The 21,867-nt window shown below is 39.3% G+C and overlaps 3 protein-coding genes across 5 annotated transcripts; 2 read left to right on the plus strand and 1 right to left on the minus strand.

Annotated features, from left to right (window-relative positions):
- Positions 1-378: 378 nt before the first annotated feature.
- Positions 379-19,021, minus strand: LOC110844549. 2 transcript variants are annotated; one of them, XM_022090772.2, is made up of 3 exons: positions 18,943-19,021; positions 959-1,226; positions 379-865 (listed from the first exon to the last, which is right to left on the minus strand). In XM_022090772.2, the coding sequence occupies exons 2-3, from the start codon at positions 1,082-1,084 to the stop codon at positions 494-496; spliced, it is 498 nt and encodes a 165-aa protein (XP_021946464.1). In that variant the 5' UTR covers positions 1,085-1,226; positions 18,943-19,021; the 3' UTR covers positions 379-493. The 2 variants fall into 2 exon arrangements, with proteins under 2 accessions (XP_021946464.1, XP_035703728.1); XM_035847835.1 differs by lacking the exon at positions 18,943-19,021 and having other exon boundaries at positions 959-1,386.
- Positions 5,704-17,364, plus strand: LOC110843221 (1-phosphatidylinositol 4,5-bisphosphate phosphodiesterase gamma-1-like). 2 transcript variants are annotated; one of them, XM_035847832.1, is made up of 23 exons: positions 5,706-10,071; positions 10,194-12,346; positions 12,416-12,565; positions 12,627-12,762; positions 12,830-12,969; positions 13,082-13,101; positions 13,172-13,354; positions 13,453-13,565; positions 13,630-13,683; positions 13,894-13,940; positions 14,013-14,115; positions 14,180-14,252; positions 14,317-14,634; positions 14,713-14,873; positions 14,942-15,286; positions 15,372-15,558; positions 15,632-16,102; positions 16,175-16,381; positions 16,448-16,717; positions 16,778-16,898; positions 16,976-17,041; positions 17,099-17,172; positions 17,240-17,364. In XM_035847832.1, exons 2-23 carry the CDS (start codon positions 12,127-12,129, stop codon positions 17,336-17,338), a joined length of 3,558 nt encoding a protein of 1,185 aa, XP_035703725.1. In that variant the 5' UTR covers positions 5,706-10,071; positions 10,194-12,126; the 3' UTR covers positions 17,339-17,364. The 2 variants fall into 2 exon arrangements, with proteins under 2 accessions (XP_035703726.1, XP_035703725.1); XM_035847833.1 differs by lacking the exon at positions 16,976-17,041 and having other exon boundaries at positions 5,704-10,071.
- Positions 18,960-21,627, plus strand: LOC110843142 (mitogen-activated protein kinase kinase kinase 1b). Its single transcript, XM_022089076.2, has 3 exons — positions 18,960-19,545; positions 19,688-19,987; positions 20,063-21,627. The coding sequence occupies exons 1-3, from the start codon at positions 19,320-19,322 to the stop codon at positions 21,415-21,417; spliced, it is 1,881 nt and encodes a 626-aa protein (XP_021944768.1). The 5' UTR covers positions 18,960-19,319; the 3' UTR covers positions 21,418-21,627.
- The last annotated feature ends 240 nt before the right edge of the window (positions 21,628-21,867 follow it).

Below are 21,867 nucleotides of genomic sequence, written 5' to 3' on the forward strand. Positions count from 1 at the left end.
AAATAAATATGAAATTACCAACGATAATGAATATATTTTCAATTTGTTAATCTACTTGAAATAATATGCGTAACATGCATACGTAACATGCAAACATTTAGTACTTCTTTTCTCCAAAGAAAGCAGTACGGCGAGGATACTTTCACTTTCATGAAGTAATTTCAAATTACTATGTAATTTTCAATTGTACACCACATTCCAAAGCAGGATCTTCTTGCCCGAATATTTGTTAATCACCCTACAAAGTATGTAACTAACTTGCTGGTGAGATAGGTATGAACATAAGCCACCTATTTAAATTCATGAGCATTCTTATGTTGTGAAACTAATTATAAGCATGTGATCACATCACATCACAAATAAACCAAATCGTGCAGATTTCCTTCCTCAATATCTAAACTGATTTATTTTTAATCATTTACATAATATTGAAATGTGGTGCAAACTATAACTCCTCGATTCCCTCGTGACCGTTTTCACCGAATGCACCCCGCTAAGCAATTCTGCCACTATTCCTGCTTTTGACCTCTTTATTGATAACTCGATTTGCATCCCAACACGCACAGACTTTCCCCACCATCCTACGGTCATTCAGCTCAGCAAAAGTTCTCTTTTCTTCGACAGACCTGGAAATATATTGGGGCAAGGCCGTATTGCTACATTTGGTTCCATCCAAGGTGGATACACACTCCAAATCCTTCGCACATTTTATAATTTCTGGTAACCGTGGATCACGATGAATGTCTGGAGATTGAGGAGGTACACAGGCCGCCGTTTTAGCCCAGCGACAAACTGACTTCCCATTGGTTTGGTTGACCTTTTCCAAGACGTAGTTATTGCGTTCGTACTTATCCCCCAATAAAGCCTAACATAAATACATTTGGATCAGAACTTTGTACATATTTACATGCGTACTAACAAATTAAAAATAACTAGCATATTATCTAATTTTAGAGACCTGTAAACGAAACTCGCCACAAATGCAGGTCCCGGTCGCCTTACTGCAAACGAGCATATTCGAAGGGGAGCAGTACGTTCTGTTATTCTCGACTGTATCGTTTACAAATTTGTCTAGAATTAGCATTGCTATTTTGCTGCCTCTGAGGAATTTATTTATCTTTATAGTTAAATTTTGACGAAATTGTTCATCGTTCCAGGAGCACGTTTCCTGATATTCGAGGTTATTAGAGAGCCCGAATTTGACACGATAGGATAAAGGGACGCTGCTTTTATCGTCACGGGTAAAATTTGAGGAATAGTTTGCAAGGATTAACGTGGCATTGTATCACGTGTTTTTTGTTTGAATTGTTGTGTCTCAACTTTCCCTTCCTCCATGTATTCAAATGGCGATTTTGAAAAATGTTCACCGCCTTTCGTTTTTAACAATATGAAGATAGTAATGCACCTAAAAATCGGTAATTTTTAGGCTTACATAGTTAGGAGATAAAAATTTTAATTTTTTTCTTCAATGAGGAAATATTTAAATTTTATTGATTATTTTTCATCTATTTTATATTTATCTTCTTGTTGAAGAAAAAAATCAAAGTTTTTATCTCCTAACTATGTAAGCCTAAAAATTACCGATTTTTAGGTGCATTAATATCTTCATATTGTTAAAAACGAAAGGCGGTGAACATTTTTCAAAATCACCATTTGAATACATGGAGGAAGGGAAAGTTGAGACACAACAATTCAAACAAAAAACCCCGCATCAGCCAGCATGCTATTCCGCCTTAAGGTTGGTGATACAGCTACTAATAAGAAAATTGAAATCGGGATACACATTGTAAAACTTTATGGAGAGCTGGGAATGTTGCAAAGTGCACCTGTCAACTGTTTAGTATTTGTACGAGTTTTGTCCAGTAGTACTGAATTATGTAAATATGCCGGAGATACTGGAAGCGTTAATTGCTTAAAATCCTTGCTAAATAGATGATCAAATTTACAATTTTGGAATAGTTAGTTTTAAAGATGTAACATGCTATGCATTGTATTGTAAATATACGTGACCTTGCACTGCACCTCACTTATGTAATTGTATATGCACATATTTATATATTAAGATGCTGTTTTCAAATACAGTCATTTGAGTCATCATTGTAAAATTGACAAAGTCATATCATGTAGTAAAATAGTGTCTTGTCCTTAGAGTTGATGGAATGATTGTACGTACATAAATAAGCAATTAATGTACATATGTAAGTAGTTAAAGGACCAGAGACTAAAGAATGCAGGATAAAACGCTTCGCAGCTTTCACCGTTTTGACTAAAAAGTTTTCAAATGTTTCACATAAAAATCGAGATAAACTTTCGTAGCATGCTTTATTTATAGAAACCCACTGAAATACATATTTTCTGTATGTTAAGTTTAAAGTACCAGATTTTTCCGGACATTTTTTTCTACAAATTATTTTTACGATTAATTGAACAAATTTAATTACCTGCACTGGCATGTACTTACATCAAATTACTTATAAGAACTAAACGAGAAAAGAAGGTATCAATTACAGCGAAAACTTTTATGCACATTTCGGTAAATTTTGTCCATCACTTGCATTAAAACTTCAGGTACTTGCTAAAGTAATAATAATATCTCATAAGAGTTCGGTGAACATAAATTTCCAACACTATCAAAACCACAGCCACCGCGACCACAACGGCGCATAAGGCTAAAAGGTACCAAAACGGACCCAGGGAATCGCTATCACTCGAAATTAGCAACCTCGACTCCTTAAAGTTTGAATTTAATTTTACAAAATACTTCGAATAAGTTTCATTCCCAAATTTTCTCACAAAATGTAATGTTCTTCTCATTTCTTTCATCCTACTCCACCTTTGCTTAATTCCTGCCTGTGACAAATATTGCATTGAAAAATAAATCTTTCGAGATAAAAAAGTCTGGTCACCTAAAACAATGCTCCTGAGTGAAATCGAAAAATGCGGATTGTTCTTAGTAACCAAACGCTTCCCCAGAATGTTGAGCGACTCCCGGAGTAAACTCAGCTCTTCTGACTCGTCTATTATGGCAATCGCCTTTTTGGTCGGGATTATATTCAAACTTGAATTTGGCCAAATTGGAACTGAATCTGACATATTTTTCACCATGGAAACATCAACGTTTCCATTATGCACATAAACTATTTTTCTATCTGCAACTTTTACAAAATGAACGAAACCCTTGTCTTGGTTATTCTTGACAACGTCCGGAATTACGGAATCTTTCAAAAGTGAACGGTACTCAATATAATTACCGTCACGTGAAGGCATCAACATTTGGGTGGTCGTTACGATACTAATGTTCGACATGAGCAGGGAAATAAATTTTACTGGAATTGAGGGGGGATGCATGACCGTTAAATCTGAATAGATAGTCCCCTGGTACAGGTTGTCCATGATGATGTAACACGCAACAAACCATATTGCTAAGAGTGGTCGTGCCACGTGTTTAGTTCCAATTTTTTTAATGACTTGGTCATCAATAGATTGCCCAAACAGGATCGACTGGACGAGAAAATAGTCTCTGAGAGTTTGAATAGGTGCAAATCTACTTTTTAAACCTTTCCCCTCAAATTGTAGGACTAAACAGATGCAGACACAAGAAAATAGAAGGCTGAGCCAAATGGCATTTTCGAAAGGGTTAAAGACACCTAAAATACTGTTCTCCACGATGGGAAAATTTGAAACTACTACAAACCCGAACCGATGTATTTCACAATCATAAATTTTTACACTTTTGTTTGTAATAACTTGAGTCAAGTTATTAAGTAGAAATTGCCTAAATTTAACGTATCCAATGATGTCGACTAAGTTACAATTTTTTCGCCACTCGTCTGCTCTAGCTAAGTGCAAATACGTAAAGTTATATTTTTTGCCTGGTATTAGCAGCATGCAGATGTATGGGGAATCTCCTTCGTGAAATTTTGACAAACTGTAGCCGCAATTTTCTCTGTTAGTCGTTGGTAAAGATGTAAGCATGGCAGCTCCGTTTAAATCCATCGTATTAAGCGAGTCCCAAACCTTGTCAAGATGACGTAGCGATAGGATTGACTCGACTTCTTGAACCATTACGTCACCTATGATGCGAGGAATAAAAATGGCGTAGGGGCCTGTAACACTAAAAAATATAAATTTTGCTGAGGATGCCCTGCGTGCATAGTTTCTGTAAGAATTCAGCTTCTCAGATCCGTCGAAGTGGATGAATAAATAGTCAGGAGTTGTAATTAGTAAGTAGTTTTCCACTTGATTAACTGACGAAGTGATTGGTAGAAGGTCGAGAAATGACACCTTAATTCTTGTGGATTTTTCAATACGTGACACGGGAAAGGTGAAATTCAAAAATGATGTATTTGTAGTTAGAGGTACGTATGGATTATTAGATCGTACTTGATGAAAATACTGGTCACTTGAAGAGTTTCGACTATTTTGCGAGGGACTTAGAACAAAGTGAAGGTTTGCGTGTTCAAAGAAGTTTAAAACATTTAGCAAAGAATGATTATCAGAGTTCTTGATATTCAGTGACAAATATGAGTTGGAAAAGAAAGAAAATAAAATCATGTTGGCGCATAGGTATGCCATGGTTTGAATTTTGAGACTACGTAGTATTTTGTAGCGATACTGTCAATAAACTAAACGAGGACACAATGTCCTATGCCAACTCGGAAAATATTTTGCATACATCTATGTAAATACTTAGAAATAAGAAAATGAAGTCATCTAAATATGGCCTATTTCTGTTATGTAAAGGAAATTCAACACGCAGGTTTTCAATAATTAGGTAGCGGTATTAATGAGCTTTGTTTTCAAGAAACTAATATACTTTCCCTTACATGCATAAATTATTCAACATAAGACGAACTAATTTAAGAATTTATACGAAAGTATAAATAGGTACAACGTTGCGTGAGGATCTTAACATATGGACGAAATAGTTGTTCAGGTAGAACATGGGGAACGTTCAAAAATTGCGTAATGCAAGTCAAGTGGGAGGCGGAGTTCGAGCTGTTGCGTTACAGGTCAACTTTCACTCTACATATGTTACAGAACTGGTATAACCCGTTGCAAGAAGGACGAAGGATAAGAAAAGTGGGATTTTGGGTTACCTAATTTATGAATAGTGCCTTATGATAAATTGACAGAAAACAATTGACCAAAAGAAACAGACGCAGAATTTGAGGAACGCCTGGACTCAAACTCGACTACATGACTAAGCTTCTCATCATGCACATAGATACTTATGGCCACTCCTCCTGCCTGATCGATCCAAATGATCTACGTACTAAAAGTTTGACTCTTCTTTTTTGATAAGCAACCCTATGAGATGAATATTTAAAAATAGTTAAGCCAAAATTTATGTGAAACTAGTTTGCATGCATGTAAGAATCTGGAGCTCGAGGGGAACGATTCAAAAACTTACGTGACAACTGAAACAAATAAGGCTGGTGGATAAGAGGATATATGTATTGGTTCAGTGCATTAATACATAAACATGTTGGTCTTTCTTAGCAGATGATAATAGTAGATATAAGTAGCAACTTGTCAAAATTTCCGAACACCTCCGTGTCAAAAATATTGATTTATCGTCGAGAATTTCACTGTTCGTCGGGTCAGATCAATTGAAAAATTTCCTGTGTTGTAGGAACCCTCGTAGGCTCTTGTATGTATATACATATGTATGTGCGGAGTTCCGATTTGTCTGCGGTCGAGTACACACACACAGGACAGAGCTCCCAAGTCACTTTACTACACTCGCTCACTCACTCATTCACACAAATCTCCCATACTATTGTCTCAAAGTGCCTCCATCCAACTCTGAACTCCTTCATCATGCCTTCCCCCAGAGGATCCAAATCAAAAGCCAAACCTACACCCAAACGTACCAGGGATGACGTTGTAATCGAAGACCAAGACATGTCAGATGCGGAGTCCACCAGCTCCAATTACACCAAACTGGAAATCCAGGAGCTCATTAATAGTGCAATCAATCAGACAATGCTCACTTTCGTGAAGAAAATAGAGGAAGCCATCGCACCCCTTACGATCATCACCACAAAACTACAGGACCTCGAATCGAAAATGCACACCTTAGAAGCACAGGTAGCTAAACTGGAGTCGAACAGCCCTTCCACACCTGTCCCGGACCGCCATGAGGCTACAAAAGAGACGATGGCAACTCTCACCGCCACCCTTCTAGAGATGACCACAGCAATGGGCATCACCAGTTTTGACTTTGATGAAGCATTTCGCGTGGGCAAGGCTACAGCCGGGAAAGGACCACGTTCTGTCATTGTAAAACTTCTCCGATCACGTGACCAAGGGACACTTTTCGCCCAGAAAAAGCAACTTTACGCAAGCAAAACCGGGAAATTCGCACAAGTTTACATAAATGAAGATATGACGAAAGAGGAACGTAAAACGGCTGGTGAGCTACGAGCGAAACTACGCGAACTGAAGGTCACCGACCCCACCACAATGGGCACGATTCGAAAGGACATACTCACCACCAGAAAGGCCGGTGTCGTTGACAAGAAGTACAAGTGAACCCCCACTGGCATCACCATTATCCCATGAGGACGTCGGCCTACGAAGGATCAGATAAGCATAAATCCTATTTCCAATCTTTTGCTAAACATTATTTTCTTCAACGTAGAGAACTATTATAATATGTATAGTTTAAGTGCACACGATCTATCTGCTTTTACTAACTCTGCTATTGTTTGCCTCTCCGAAACCTGGCACACCCAAAACCCTGTCGTCGCTTCGCTATTCCCGCAATTGCTGCTGATCGAGCAAAAAGCCATAAAACCACCTGTCGGTCGCCCAAAAGGGGGGCTAATTCTCCTCCTCAATCTGAAATTCTTCACGCTCATCTCAACCCTCCTTACGACCGACTCAGCCATCATCATTGAAGCTAAGTGCAGTCACACAGGCGCATTATACGTAATAGGAAGCTTTTACTTTCCCCCAACCCGAGAAGGAGAACTCACCTTGATGGACCACCTCATAACCCTCGAGGAGATCTTAGAAAAGCACCCCAACCATCATCATATCCTTGGTGGCGATTTTAACGCCAGGATAAGCTCACTGGGATCACTCATTAACTTACATTCCCCATGTCCCCAACTCCGGAAATCTCAGGATCAAATCTCAACGCCCCGAGGTGAAACCGTAATAAACTTTATGACGGACAACGATCTAGTATGCGTAAATGGACGATTTGAAGGGGATTTGAGTGGAGAATTTACTTTCGTATCCAAACAGGGAAAAAGTGTGATTGACCTCGTTTTTTGTTCACCAACTATCGCAGCTGTGACTCATAGCTGTGGCACGCTCAGCGTCCCAATATCCCATCACCACCCATACAAACTCACATGGCAAGGTTCTTCCCACCAGTACCAACTCCCTATACCGCATATCATTAAATTCTCGAGGAAGAGTGGCAAATACCAAGCATTTCAGGAGACTTTGCATACACACTGCACTGCACTACTTGCATCACGCTCCATCGCATACCCCACCCTGGTTAACACTATTACGGATGTTGCACTCTCCACTGGCCTTGCTCGATTTTATGACAGCCTCTCACACATACCCCATAAACCATGGTATGACAAAGAATGTCATGTTTCCAACCGCTCTGTAAAAATCTGCTTACACAACGCTAAACGCAATAACTGGGACATTCATCATACAGCCGCATATGTGACCTCCAAGCACTCTTACAAAGCCCTACTACGTGACAAAAAAAGGAAGCAGGCTTCACGGCTGAAACAACAACTCAATAATGCACTTCGTCAGCAAGACTTTTGGCAGGCAATAAAACCTTTCCGCTCCACACCATTTGTCCCTAACCTTATTACGAACGAAAAATGGATTGAGTTTTATGACACTCTCATGCCTCCTCCTCCGACACACAAGGAATCATTCATCGGTGTCACTCACCCTGACTTAGATATACCAATCACTATGCAAGAACTACAACGGGCCCTCTCATCTCTTCCCGTCGGGAAGGCTCCTGGTACCGATGGTATACCCAATGAGCTGCTTAAAGTCCTTCCAACCGATGCTCTCCTCGTACTCCTTGAATGTTTTAACGAAATCTTTGCTTCCGAACAAACACCCGAAGAATGAGGTTTCTCCATCACCGTGATGCTCCATAAAAAAGGTGATAAGCTGAACCCGAATAATTATCGCCCTATCGCTTTACTCAATTCACTCCTTAAACTTTTCACCCACATAATATGCCACCGACTCACCAAATGGGCTAATGAATGTCATATCCTCCCCGAGTCACAGTGCGGCTTTCGGGCCGGTCGTGGTTGCGATGACCAAATCTTCACCCTCACTTCCGCCATCACAATTGGAACGCGAGGGAAACGGGCATCAGTCTTCGGATTATTCATAGACTTTGCGCGGGCCTTCCCTTCCATCCCACATGACAAACTATGGAATAAGTTGCATACTATAGGAGTCAGCGGTAAAATCATCCGCTTACTACAATCCTTATACAGCAATGCATCTACAAAAATCCGTCTCCAGGATGCATACTCCTCCCCTATTGCAATTACAACCGGTTTATTACAAGGAGAAATTTTGAGCCCTCTTCTGTTCAGCCTCTATACTTGCGATATCGAAGAAATCTTGTCCAACCTCGACGTTTCCGGAGTCAAAATCAGCCCATCCCTCACTATACACCTACTCATGTATGCTGACGATACTATTGTCCTGAGCTCTACTTGTGACGGACTACGCATGAAGATCCGCGCACTGCAAAAATACTTCGCCCAGCTATCCCTAAATGTCCACCTTGCCAAAACCAAGGTCATCGTATTCCGACGCAATGGCGGCCGGCTACCCAAAGGAACAACTTTCACCTACAATGGAGAACCGATCGAAATCGTCAACCAGTATACGTACCTGGGGGTCCCGTTTTCATCTTCTGGGGTCTTCTGCAAAGCTGCGAAACACTTCAAGCAGAAAGGTTTAACCGCTTTAGGAGCCACTTGGTCCATTCTAACCCGTTCCCGCCTCGAAGCAATGCAAAAGAAATTCAATTTGTTTTCCGCCCTCGTCACCTCTACGGCCCTATACGGGGCCCACCTCTGGGGTTTACGCTATTTGGAGGAAATTGAGAAAACTCAGTACCAATTCCACCGTCGTTTACTTAGCTTACCGCACGGTACCCCATCTTACGCGATGCGCTTAGAACTTAACCGACCCCCACTAAGTATTCGAGTCGCCCACCAAACCCTGCGCTACTTACGTAAGGTGATGCAGCATGAGGAAGATCGCTACACATCTCAATGCCTCTCGACTCTGCAAATACTAGTTGCAGAAGAACCAGATGACGACATGAATTGGCTCAACCAAATTAAATCCTGGATTGGCCCGTTCGCTGGAGATTATGACTGGTCACAAAATCATCTTGCTGATCTCACCAGCCTCATCCATCATTCCACCAAAGCTATGACCCAAGCAGCACTAGAAGCTGACATCACCCGTACTTCACTCTCGCAAAGGTTTAGCTACTACTCCCGCCTACTCGCGGATCCACCAAGTCAAGCGCCATACGTCAACCTCCCCATTCCATTACCAGCATTGCGAATAATAGCACAGTGCAGACTAGGACAGGGCCGTTACTCCACACCATTCGGGATGATTAAGCTCAACTATGATGAAGAATGTGATATATGTAACCAACGCGCATTAAACTCCCTGTCCCACATTCTCTTACACTGCCCACTACATATGCAAGCTCGGTCAGCATTCTTTAGTCACCAAGCACGTCATCCTGCTGACATTTACCAAATTCTTAACCCAACCTCCAAATTGGAAGCTCTCCGTCTCTCAAGATTTATCATAACATGCCTAAACCAAATAATGGAGATTTCATCTGCCTGAGCATAACCCAGTGCTTCTCAGTTTCCTCGCCACCGCTGAGCGTAAACCAACACTGAAAAACTCGCCCCTTGTTCTGAGTCTCACCCAATCAGCAAACAGCAAACACCCATCGTCTTTACACCACCGTGTACAGCAGTATGGAAACCAAACGCTACACTGCCGTCTTTTGCATTCGTAAGTACTGTCCTTCCTCATCACCCCACCGCCCGTTCCTCCCCCTCTTCTCTGGAAGAAGAGCCTGGAGTAACATAACAATATCCGTGCTCGTCAAGCTCACTTTGATCTATAATATGTAGTATCTCTGGTATGCCTCCTTGGCCTCCTCCCCCCGACGAGAGGGCGCCCAACGGGGGCGCAACCAGATGCCCAAGCATGGTCTGCAGCAGAAATTGTCGACACAGCCGGGGACGTGATGGAAGGCATCGGTACTTTCCTTCACCAGATTCGAACCCTGTGGAGCGACAAGGCCAACACGACACTCAGACTCCCTAAATACGGCGATGATCATCTCTGGATGGAATACCTACAAATGGACGTGGTTGACGCATTTTTATCAAACAAGACCTTCACACTTACCGAGCAAAAGCTGAAAGATGATAACCTCCTACTAAACTTATACGCTGGCTCTCCACTCTATCCAATCCCTCACCCTGATTTTCCTCACCCTTCTTGCGGCTGTCAAATTTGCACGGGACACTTTCTACGGGGGCCCCACACCCACCCAACCAGTGCCCCACCAACCCATCGCTGCCACGACCACCCCCCAGGCCCCAAACTCTGAGCAACTCCAAGCACAAATTCGACGTCTAAAACGGCCACGACATGAGGACGACCAGCCAGAGACATCGACCTTGTGTCAGCCCCCCCAATTGAACATGTCATTTTCCACCACCGCCCAAGTACTCGGGCCCCGCCCCTTCCGCGTGGCCCCACCTGACCCACCCAGGCCATTCTCCATCTCATCACCCAACCCCTTCCGATGCTAACTGGACCCCCCCCCCCCACCGCCACGACCAACAACTTGTGCCATAAAACAATAGCAGCTTTCCAATCCTTTCTATACTTCCACTCTTCTATTCTCTACCAATATAAGATTATCCGCAATTAGTTAATTAATTGAAATATTTAAATTTATTATTTTTCACTCAGACACGCATTCCACTCCCTTCTCCACAACTAACCCTCTTCCGTACACTCCACGCAGTAAACAAAATGCATATAAATAAAAATTGGAATTCACATTGTCAACAATTTTATGCCTAGTAATTAAGCAATTTTAGTATTACAATTATTACCTTTAACCATTATACGCTCCTTTATAGGCCCGAGTGGCCAAGAAAAAGGATTAATAAAATTCATATTCATATTCATATTCATATGTATGTGCACACAGGTAATGACTTCTCATAATTGTACATAAGACTCGAGACGAATTTATTAATTATTTATAAGCCCACGAGCTATAATGATTTCTGAATTTTACAATAAATAATCAAAGGATACTTAGCAAGGGCCGTCTGTCCAAATACTTAACAAAGCAATTAGAATGCAAACTAAACTAATTATAAGTATAATAATTATGTATGTACATGTGCACATATACACATAAGCATATACATTTATAATGCCGGATACTAATGAGTACTTTAAACTATTCACTTATGTAAGCCTTCAGTCTTATGTCTTATGAATCATGCTATTACGTAGTACATATTTAACGGATTTGATATAAAGCTTCAAGCTGTATAAAATTTGGCTGGACTTTATCAAATTTTCTAAATGACGTACATATGAATGTACAAATTTAACTCAAGTCAATTAAATATGCAAAAATGTCTTATATATACTTTTTGATGCAGACTTGTAACCTTAAATTGTGCATTCAATTTTCTGGGAAGTTACTACTGCATATAAGTATCTGTATGAGTATTAATAATCAATAAGCAGCTACTAATCGTAAGATATAAGTAGATTGCAAAATTAAATATGCACTTCCAAGTATAGAAAAATCGTCATCGTGTTTTCCTTATCATCGCAACACCAATTACCGCAAAATGAAGACTTCCTTGAATCTTAGGCTTAAAAACCACAAGACATCCGTTCTTTCTTCTTTATTTGTACATTATGTTTTGCAGTCAAGACGTATGTAGTGTAACTTGATATTTTAAATGAAACACATATTTCCGTACCATAAATATAGTTTTTCATAAAAATAAACGTCCAGTAACCATGATTAAGAAACTATCCAGCTCCCTTTCTTCACGAAAACCTAAAAAACCTCCGATAACTCACAACCAGTCAAATGTAATCGGGGCAAATTTTCTGGGTGACATTGAAGTCGTGAGATATTATTTAAAAAAGAAGTCTGAACAAGTTTTCCTATCCTACAAAGCAGACACGGCCGAGATTAGTTTAAAGTTGAGTAAAACTGGGAAAATTGATTGTGCAGGTAGCCAAATAAATAATTATTATGTAATTCATTTAACAATTGTAAGTAATTCCCCAATTTAAAATCCAGTGAGCCTCTACGAAATTAAGGAAATACGACCTGGAAAAAATTCTAAAGATTTTGAGCGTTGGGCAGTTGAGACGAAAAAAGTGGATCCTTGCAATTGCTTTGTAATCTTTTATGGGACTGAATTTCGACTGAAAACTTTGTCAGTCGTTGGTGAGGTCTAACTTATTTTGAGTTTAATCGTGATTGTCTATGTAATTTTACTTGTAATTAGTCGACAACAGAAAGGATGCCGAAAATTGGATAAAATGCTTAGATTATTTGATTGACATTAGACGGTCCGATTTTTATTTAACCAAATTGGACGTTTGGATGTTAAAAGAATATGAATCATTTTGTAGTCATAAAGGGTGAGCGTGGATTTGTTAATTTACAATAGGTAATTGACAATTCTTAACCAAATACATTTCTAAACAGGTTGACATTAAAGCAACTGAGATCTCTTACACTTCGGATAAATTATAAAATATCCATTGGAAAATTGGGGGAACAGTTTAGAAAATTTCAGCTGGAAGATGGGAAACTTGAGTTATCCGGATTTATGCAAATCATGGCTGGTATGCAAATAAAAAAGAACTTTCTTACTATTCGTCCATTTTTAATTTTTATCAACAATTACGTAACAATTAATTTTGTGAGTAATCACATCGTTTTAAATCTTTTCTGTAGGTTTCATTCATGACCAGCAGGTAGTTACATAGGTGGCAATAAGTTTATTTAATGGTCACTAAGCTGATAATACTGACCTTTTGGATGCAGATTTACACAGATTGTTTCGGGAAATACTCGCTAGGACCTAAGATTCTACTCACCGAGTTTGAGGAATTTTTAAAAAAAGAGCAGCACGAAAGAAATGCTTCGGAATATAATTCATTTTTTAGAGACTTTTCAAAAACTATGTCCGGAAGTAGGAAGGCAATTCCTTATCTGACAAGCAATGAGGTAGCCACCAATATCTACATACGTACTTTTTGTATGCTTGGATCGGATGGATCGAAGATGATGTGAACACCATTTTATTCACGATTTAATAATTGCAGGCAGTGAATTTCCTTTTCTCCAAACAAAACCAGCTTTACAATCCAAAAAATTGTGCCTCACAAGACATGACCCGTCCGTTGTCGCATTATTGGATTGCGTCGTCTCACAACACGTATATTTAAATATAAATTAATAACTTTATTTGACAAAATTATAATATTTAACCTTCATTAAAGGTATTTAACGGGAGACCAATTATCATCGGAATCATCATTAGAAGCATATGCACGGTTCGTTTTAATAAATTAGGGACTGTTCATAAAGCGTGATATTTTAGGAGGCTTCTAACCTTAAATCATGAGATGATGTTCTTTCCTAAACTCACTTTGACCCCACCTCTCAAATCGACTAAATAAATGCTTTATGCACGGTCCTTTAATAAATCTATAGTTCAGGAAGAGTATGAATATGTAAACGTATACACATGCATATTTATTTAGATGTCTCAGGCAAGGGTGCCGATGTATTGAATTGGATTGTTGGGATGGTAAGTTCATTACTTATGGAATTTTAAGACTTTAAGATAACCACAACTTTTGCAACATTAATATTTTGAAAGGTGACGGAATGCCAGTTATTTATCACGGACGAACATTAACAACTAAAATTTGCTTTCTGGACGTAATCAAGACCATTCGTGATCATGCATTTGTCACTTCACCGTAAATGCGTTGAAATTTTTCTTAAAAGTAAATTTGAAACACTCAAAAATTTATAAACGTCCAGGTATCCAGTCATTATCTCGGTTGAAAATCACTGCAGTGTAAAACAACAACGAATTATGGCCAAGAAATTTGAGGTTTGCTTTCATTCATATATATTTAATTGTGGAATTAATAGCAATTAATTGAATTGGAAAGTAGGAAATATTTGGCCGAATGTTAATCAGCAGCCCAATTTTTAAGGATGAAACAAATCTCCCATCACCAGAAAGTTTAAAAGGGAAAATTATCCTTAAATGTAAAAAGTTGCCGAAAGACGACCATGAAATTATAGAGTCTGCCCCAGTCGAGAAGGATAAAGGGTTAGATTTATGCGATACTGTAAAAAATGGCAGAATGTTCCTTCAAAATGGCGCAAACCATTGGGAGCCCTATTTCTTTGCATTGACGGATGACAAGTTGATTTACACGGAAATTGACAAAGAAATTGACGAGACTGATGCGAGAAAGTCGACAAATGTGGGTTTATGTAATTTTATTACTTATGTAATTTAAGCGTTGGAGTCATTTATCTAATTTCCTGCAATTCTGTATCAGTTGAGCGGAGAAGATTTGCATTTCTCGAAAAGATGGTATCATGGAAGAATTCAGGGTGGATTAAGGGTGGCAGAGGAAAGAGTCAAGAAGTTTGGCGTGGAGGGATCTTTTTTAGTCCGTCCAAGCGATACAATGCCTGGAGATTTTTCTCTCTGCTTTTTGTAGGTTTACATAAATAAATATTACAAATCTACAATTTTAAGTGTATTTTTAATGTGCTTATTTTCAGATCGCAAGGAAAAGCACATCACCTCAGAATAAAAAGCAACCCTGAGCAGACACGTTTTTATCTCGTTCCATCCAAATCCTTTGACAGTTTGTACTCTTTGATTTCATACTATCGTCAAAATCCACTCGACACAAAGGACTTTTATGTTGAACGCTTTACAAAACCTGTCCCGCAGCCGGAACGGCATGAAAGTCAACCGTGGTTTTACCCCAATCCAAAATACCCAGATTCAATGGATAGAAATGCGGCGGAGTATATTTTACAACGGGTTCCATTAAATGGTGCGTTTTTGGTGAGATACGCTGGTGAACCTGGACCAGGGGGAAGATTTGTTATTTCTTTCAGGTAAAGTGTGGTCGCACTGCATAATATTTAGGCAGATAAATAACATTAATGCCTACGAATCTCCTAAATTATAAACATTTGCCAGAATTGAGAAGCAAATCAAACACTGTCGAATAAAAGAAGAGGGCCGATTGCTGGTTGTAAATTCTACCCAAAAATTTGAAAGTGTGGACAAGCTTGTAGAATTTTACTATACACATTCATTCTACAAAGGTCTCAAGTTAAAACATCCAATTAATGAGGAATTGATAAAGTTCTCACAGACTGTGGAGGTACACATATGCAACTTTATAATATTACGCGAATTATGCAAATCATTAATTGCTGGTGAACGTATCTCTGTAGGACCCTGAAAGCAAAGTCTACTCTCATCCAGATTATCTCGACACAAATATTCCCCAAGTCCAAGTCCGTGCAATTTGCTGTTTCTCTCCATCATCGTCCGGAGACTTGGTTGGTGTCCCAGATCCAGATAAATTAGTACAATTTGATAAAGACGATATAATCACCAACGTCACAAAACATGATGGTCGATGGTGGCAAGGAGATTGCGGAAAAATTCTGCAAGGCTATTTTCCTCATGATTACGTTGAAGAAATCGAACATGCAGACTCTCCATTTGGCGAGCTGCAAAAAGGTTCGGTTGTTCTGGGGAAATCGGACATAGAAAAATCAAACGATGAAAACTTTGGATACATAATTCGCGTTTGGAGTGCAAGTAATCCGTTACCGTTTAAAGCAGCGGTCAAAACCATGCGAGAAGCTAAGGAATGGCAGGAAGCGATTAATTTTGTATTTGTTAAGAGTAGTAGTAAGGTAAGTAGTGAATATTTATTTTACTGATATGATACCGATACGGTGGCTTATCTCATTTTTATAACTTGTTAGATAACCCACTACGATAAAATCCAAAAAAAGAACAAGATCGCTAACGAATTTTCGAATTTGATAATTTACTGTTGTGCTGTACCCAAAGTCTCGCCAGAAATTATCAGAAGCAGAGGCAGGATTTTTAACGAGATGGCAAGTTTTTCAGAAATTGCTGCGGAAAAACAAATGTCCGAAGATCCAATGTTTTATGTGTGGTATCATGAGGTACATAATTCTGCCTGACTTTGTGAAAATTACCTCAGCTATAATTTAGCAAATTTTATGTTTTAGGTTCAGTTAAGTCGAGTGTATCCAAAGGGCCAGAGAGTGGACTCTTCGAATTATTATCCAAATAAATTCTGGGTTTATGGTTGTCAAATGGTGGCTTTAAATTATCAAAAGCCAGATAAACCCCTCCAATTAAATCACGGTCTTTTTAGACAAAACGGTCAATGTGGCTATGTTTTAAAGCCGGATTTTATGTTTAAGAAAAACTTTGATCCGTCAAAAGTTAAGGAACTAGTGGTCAATGGAATAAAACCAGTGAATCTCAAAATTACAGTAATTCGAACACATAAACGGACTAAATCATTAAACAAACTAATCTAAATTTTACGATAGGTCATTGCAGCCCGTCATCTCTCAAGATCTGGAAATAAACCAATTTCCAATCCATTTGTGGAAATTGAAATTTATGGAGCAGATTTTGATTGTCAAAGTGTTAAAACCAACAAAGTCGTAGGTTAGATTTTGAAATTTTGTTATACAAATTATTTACATATTTCAAAAATTCGTAAAAATCTCAAAACAACCATATAGCCGATAACGGATTGACTCCGTTTTGGAATGAAAAATTTGCAATGACAGTACAAAACCCACCTTTAGGTATTTTTGCATTATAATAATTATTTTGATCAACTTTTAATTTTTTGTAAACTTTAGCTCTGATCCGATTCGGTGTAATGGATGTGGATTCATTTGGTGATACATATTTCTTGGGACAAGCAACATACCCGGTAAAATTCTTAGTTTTCTTATCGATGCATACATAAGTTGAACTAAAAATTAATTCATGGAAATTAGGTGACTTGTATTCTTCAAGGATATAGAAGCGTCCCGTTAGAAAATGGATTTGGAGAAAGTCTTTTGTCAGCTCTTTTAATTCATTTAGAGATTTGTTAATCGAAATAAAGTTTTGGTACAAACAAGAAAATAAAAACTGGGTTCATTTTTTGCATGAAAACAAAAGTTTACCAACTTTACTGAACCATGTCTGGAGTATGTAAGTAATGTAAATACCTATATATAAATGCATATTCGAGAATTCTCAACCTTAAGTCGCCACGTAAGATTTTACATACTGGGCCCACTGTAACTGTAAGTGGCTGTTTTCTTCGAAACCGACAGAGATAATGAAAATCTGATGATTGCATTGGATTCCCCGTGCGATTTTGCATAAGTACCATAAATCAGGTTTTTACTATTTGCAATGCAAATTCGCATGGAAAATGTTGAATGGAAGCGGGCGGCGAAAATTTTTCATTACAAAAATGGGGAGAGAAATGGCGAATTTTAAAAGTGTGGCAGGAATCGAACGAGCCGTATAATTTAGCCCAACAGACTATAAAGACGTTCATGGGGGCGGGGTGGACTAACAACAGTCGAAGAAAAAAAATTTGAAATCCTACAAGGACCACACCCATCATGAAGGCGCTGAAGGATGGAATCCGAAGAAATTCACGAAATTCCAACGGAAACCAACCTCACAGCTGACAGTGTAGAAGCAGATTATTCAATGAGTGCTTAAATTGAACCTTAGACTTAGGACTTTGAAATGTGGTACTTGCCACATGCCGACCATCCCCCAAAGGGAAACCAGATTAAAGAAACCCAGGAGTGACTTCAAGCGGTACGCTCAGAAAAAGTGACGAGGATTCTATTTACAGATGAGGAGATTTTCACATAGGAAAAATATTTTAACAAGCGAGTTGGCCTTATCTACGCCAAATCTGTCAGAGACATCCCCCAATATAGACAAAAGGTCAGAAAGCCACATTATCCAAGCTTTGTGATGATTTTGGCAGGTGGGAGCTAATTGGGGCAATTTCTCTACATTTTGTTGAAAATGGGGGGAAGGTGGGGGGATCAAATTTCTTAAAATACGTTTTCGAGTCCGCGGTACATCCCCTAAGTGAGATCCAATTCATTGAAGTCGACTGGACCTTGCAGTAGGACTAGGAATCAGCTTATAGTGCAAAAAATGACCCAAGCGTGGTAAAAAACAAAATTCCGAACTTTTCCTCCTCTCGGAAATGGTAATTCTACTTTCTGGATTTGAATCTCCGGATTATGAAAAATGGTCAAAGTTAGGGGCAAATGTGTGTTCTAAGCCTCGTAGAAGTGTAGACATCGGAAAAAAATTTTTGACCACGGAATGGAACACTTTGCCCAGGAATTAGTGCGTGCTTCAGCGGAGAACTGCAGGCGGTTTCCTCAGCGCTGCATTAATGGCAGGGGAGGAAATTTCGAAAACTAAAAATTGTTTTCTACTCAGAAATTAATTAACTGGCTTTCGGTTAAAATTAACTCGAAATTCGTAACATAAAAACTGTTGAAGCCACAGGGTTTCATTTCACTTACAGTTTCAGTGGGCCACCTAGTACTCATTTATGCTTGGCCTCAGCAACACTTGTAAGTAAATTTTTATGTTATGTCTAGACAACTATCCATTATTTGGATAGTGGAGCTTGTGTGTCTATAAGTAAATATATATATTATGGACCTACCGTATATTCGCTAAATGAGTAAAACATTGACAAACAAGTTGTAGTATATCGGCCCGTGTTGATATAAATACTCTTGCAATAACTTAACGACTCATGATAAAGCTTGTGTAATTTGGCCTGATCTACAACAACACAAAGCGCAGCTGTAACCGGCTAGATGCACACTGCACATATGAATTCTTATCTTGTTATTAAATTCCTTCTCACATTGCATCGATGTATCTCACGTATGCAAATTTTCAGCTTTCCATCAGTGATGATTCATCACCGCGGACTGATATGTCAGTCTAAATCCCAATCACATCCTGTCCCCATTATTTCGAGGACTATATATTCTCCAGTCGCCCTAAATAATTCACTTTAGTTCAAATTGTACAATGGCTGGTTCGCAGGCTCCTCTCTCCCCCACGGGGACTGGACACACGCTTTCTCCTGGTCGCGACCCTATTTCAACACTCAAGGAACTTGCAGAACGGGATAATAGATTTTTGAGGCCGGATGAACCACGCATCGTGTTTAAGACGCCGGATGCAAAAATGCAAAACGGGGTATGGGTCGCTACTTGTGAATATTTCAATCGTGGAATGAACAAACATTATCGAGGTTAGCATTTCCAGTTTAATAATAAACATGTATAAACGACAGGTTTTGTTTATCAATTCTTTATTCGTCTTGCGTGGAAGACATGTAGTGGTTTGGTTAAATGCAGTAGAATGACAAACCGTTTCCGAAATTATGTACATAGGTGAAGGTCGATCCGTCGTGGTAAAAAAGGATGCAGCCCGTGAGGCCTGCCGAGCAGTACTGGAGGAATACTATGAGGACATGAATGTGGTAAACAGGATGGCCAATATGGCAATATCTGCGCCATCAGCTCCCACCCCTGAAGTTCCAGCGGCATTCTTAACGCCACCGGCGACACCACAAGCAACATCAAGTTCTGGAGTAGCACCAAACCGTCCACCACCTCCCGTCGCCGAAAGCCTGTCGCCTCTTGCAATGGGAAGTGCATCAGCCAGGACGTTACCGGCCAGATTATCAAATTGTTAGTATTCACGCCTATTTTGCGCTTACTACCGGTGTACGTTATAAACTAATAAATTCGTGTAAATAATTCCAGCCGTACATGCTCCAAATACTGACCCTAATTTATTAACTCCATCCGAATATACTCAACCAGGCAGCTCCTTGGTTCGGGTTCTACACTCCATATATTTCTACACTGACGTACAACTTGGCCAGGGAGGAATGGGATGTGTTTATAAGGGCCACTTCGGATTAAAGGAGTGTGCTGTTAAGCAGATAGGTAAGTGTGTTCACGCCAACAAATTGGAGCAAGAAGTTTTCATCCTGCAAAAGTTGCAACATGAAAATATCGTCGGTTATTTGCATTGTGAGACAAATCATGCGAATAATATCTTCATCGCGATGGAACTTGGACAGGATAATTTGGCCACAGTTATCAAAATGAAGAGATACGCTTCCAATGACCAACTGCGACAATACATGACGGACACCGGGGCAGGTCTCAGTTATCTGCACAAGGCAAAAGTTGTCCATCGAGATCTAAAACCTTCCAACATTCTCATTTTTAATGGGGACACTGCAAAGATAGCAGACTTTGGCATCAGCCGAATTGTGGATTCGATCACGCAGGGTGGAGACACAACCAATATTATGGGATCAAGCGGGTGGATGCCACCGGAAATGAATACGTCACAAGGTCGATATCACGGACCTGGAGATATTTTCGCTTTTGGATTAATTATATTCTACACTATGTCCAAAAACAATCTTCATGCCTTTGAGGAAGAAGCAGAGAATTCATCATCCAAGGTTCTAGAAAATAATATCCAGGACGTGAATAAGCTGCCAAACTGGACAAATCTAGCAGAATCCGAGTACAGTGTATCTCTTCGCAACCTGCTTTCACCAATACTTTCCAAGCAACCTAATAATCGACCCAAAATTGACGTCATTTTGGAACATCCGTTCTTTTGGAGTGCCAAAAAATATAAAGAATTTATCACCAATGTATCCAATGAGCTCAAAACGGCTGGAAAAAAGGTTAGAAATGCTTTGGATGCCGAATATGACTCATTGTCCATGAAAGAATTTAATCGTCATGTCAATTGGAAGATGCAACTCTGCCCCACAGTTCGAACTCATCTTTTGGAAAATTCAACTCATCCCAAAATCTACGATGCTGGGTCCCTCATTTCACTCGTGGAGTTTATTAGGGACAAAGATCAACACAAAACGGAATGGAACCAGCGAAGTCATAATAATGACGTTGGGATTGAGTTGAATAATTTGTTCGGTAATGGTGATCAAAGCTATGTGACTTATTTTGAGCGACAGATACAAGAATGTGTCCCCTTTCTCTATGTTACTCTCCAGAAGAAGGAGTTCCAAAAAGTTTTGGGTCAAGTAAAACAAGAATTTTACAAGATTAATGAGAATTCCGCATTCTGATCGGACTAAAATGTATTTCTTGAGACTTGTGCTACCTATAACAGTATGAAACTTGTGAAACTATGAAACCAGATAAAAATGAGATTTATTATATAATGCTAAATTAGATACAAATTACTTAGCCCATTCCTTTGTCACAACCTATCATAAGTGTATTGACATCAAAATATGTATTACAATAAACATATACAAATTTTTACTTCTTTAATACATTATTTCGTCACACAACTACTTACTTGGACCTTGCCAAGACCAACAATGTGCCCGTATTATGGGTACAAAACTCCTGAAATATTAGCGGTGTCAGTCTGTCCACAAAATTATTTCCGAACTGAACCCTTATCGGCGTAAAGGATTTCACCATTTTCCTCAAGTACTTGTCACTGAAACTCTTCTGCTTTTGACTCTCAATCCAACCAGAAGTTTTCAGAAGTATACTTTCCGCAGAAT

The sequence above is a fragment of the Folsomia candida genome, unplaced genomic scaffold (genome assembly GCF_002217175.1).
Source record: "Folsomia candida strain VU population unplaced genomic scaffold, ASM221717v1 Fcan01_Sc002, whole genome shotgun sequence".
NCBI lineage: Eukaryota > Metazoa > Arthropoda > Collembola > Entomobryomorpha > Isotomidae > Folsomia > Folsomia candida.

Excerpts from the sequence above, each read along its gene's own strand:
- LOC110843221 (XM_035847832.1), top strand. The coding sequence starts at position 12,127 with ATGATTAAGAAACTATCCAGCTCCCTTTCTTCACGAAAACCTAAAAAA. Across the intron at positions 12,763-12,829 it reads TCATTTTGTAGTCATAAAGG|GTTGACATTAAAGCAACTGA; the intron begins GTGAGCGTGGAT and ends ATTTCTAAACAG. Across the intron at positions 13,941-14,012 it reads TGAATTGGATTGTTGGGATG|GTGACGGAATGCCAGTTATT; the intron begins GTAAGTTCATTA and ends ATATTTTGAAAG.
- LOC110844549 (XM_022090772.2), bottom strand. The coding sequence starts at position 1,084 with ATGCTAATTCTAGACAAATTTGTAAACGATACAGTCGAGAATAACAGA. Across the intron at positions 866-958 it reads GTGGCGAGTTTCGTTTACAG|GCTTTATTGGGGGATAAGTA; the intron begins GTCTCTAAAATT and ends TATTTATGTTAG.
- LOC110843142 (XM_022089076.2), top strand. The coding sequence starts at position 19,320 with ATGGCTGGTTCGCAGGCTCCTCTCTCCCCCACGGGGACTGGACACACG. Across the intron at positions 19,546-19,687 it reads AATGAACAAACATTATCGAG|GTGAAGGTCGATCCGTCGTG; the intron begins GTTAGCATTTCC and ends TTATGTACATAG. Across the intron at positions 19,988-20,062 it reads ACCGGCCAGATTATCAAATT|CCGTACATGCTCCAAATACT; the intron begins GTTAGTATTCAC and ends AAATAATTCCAG.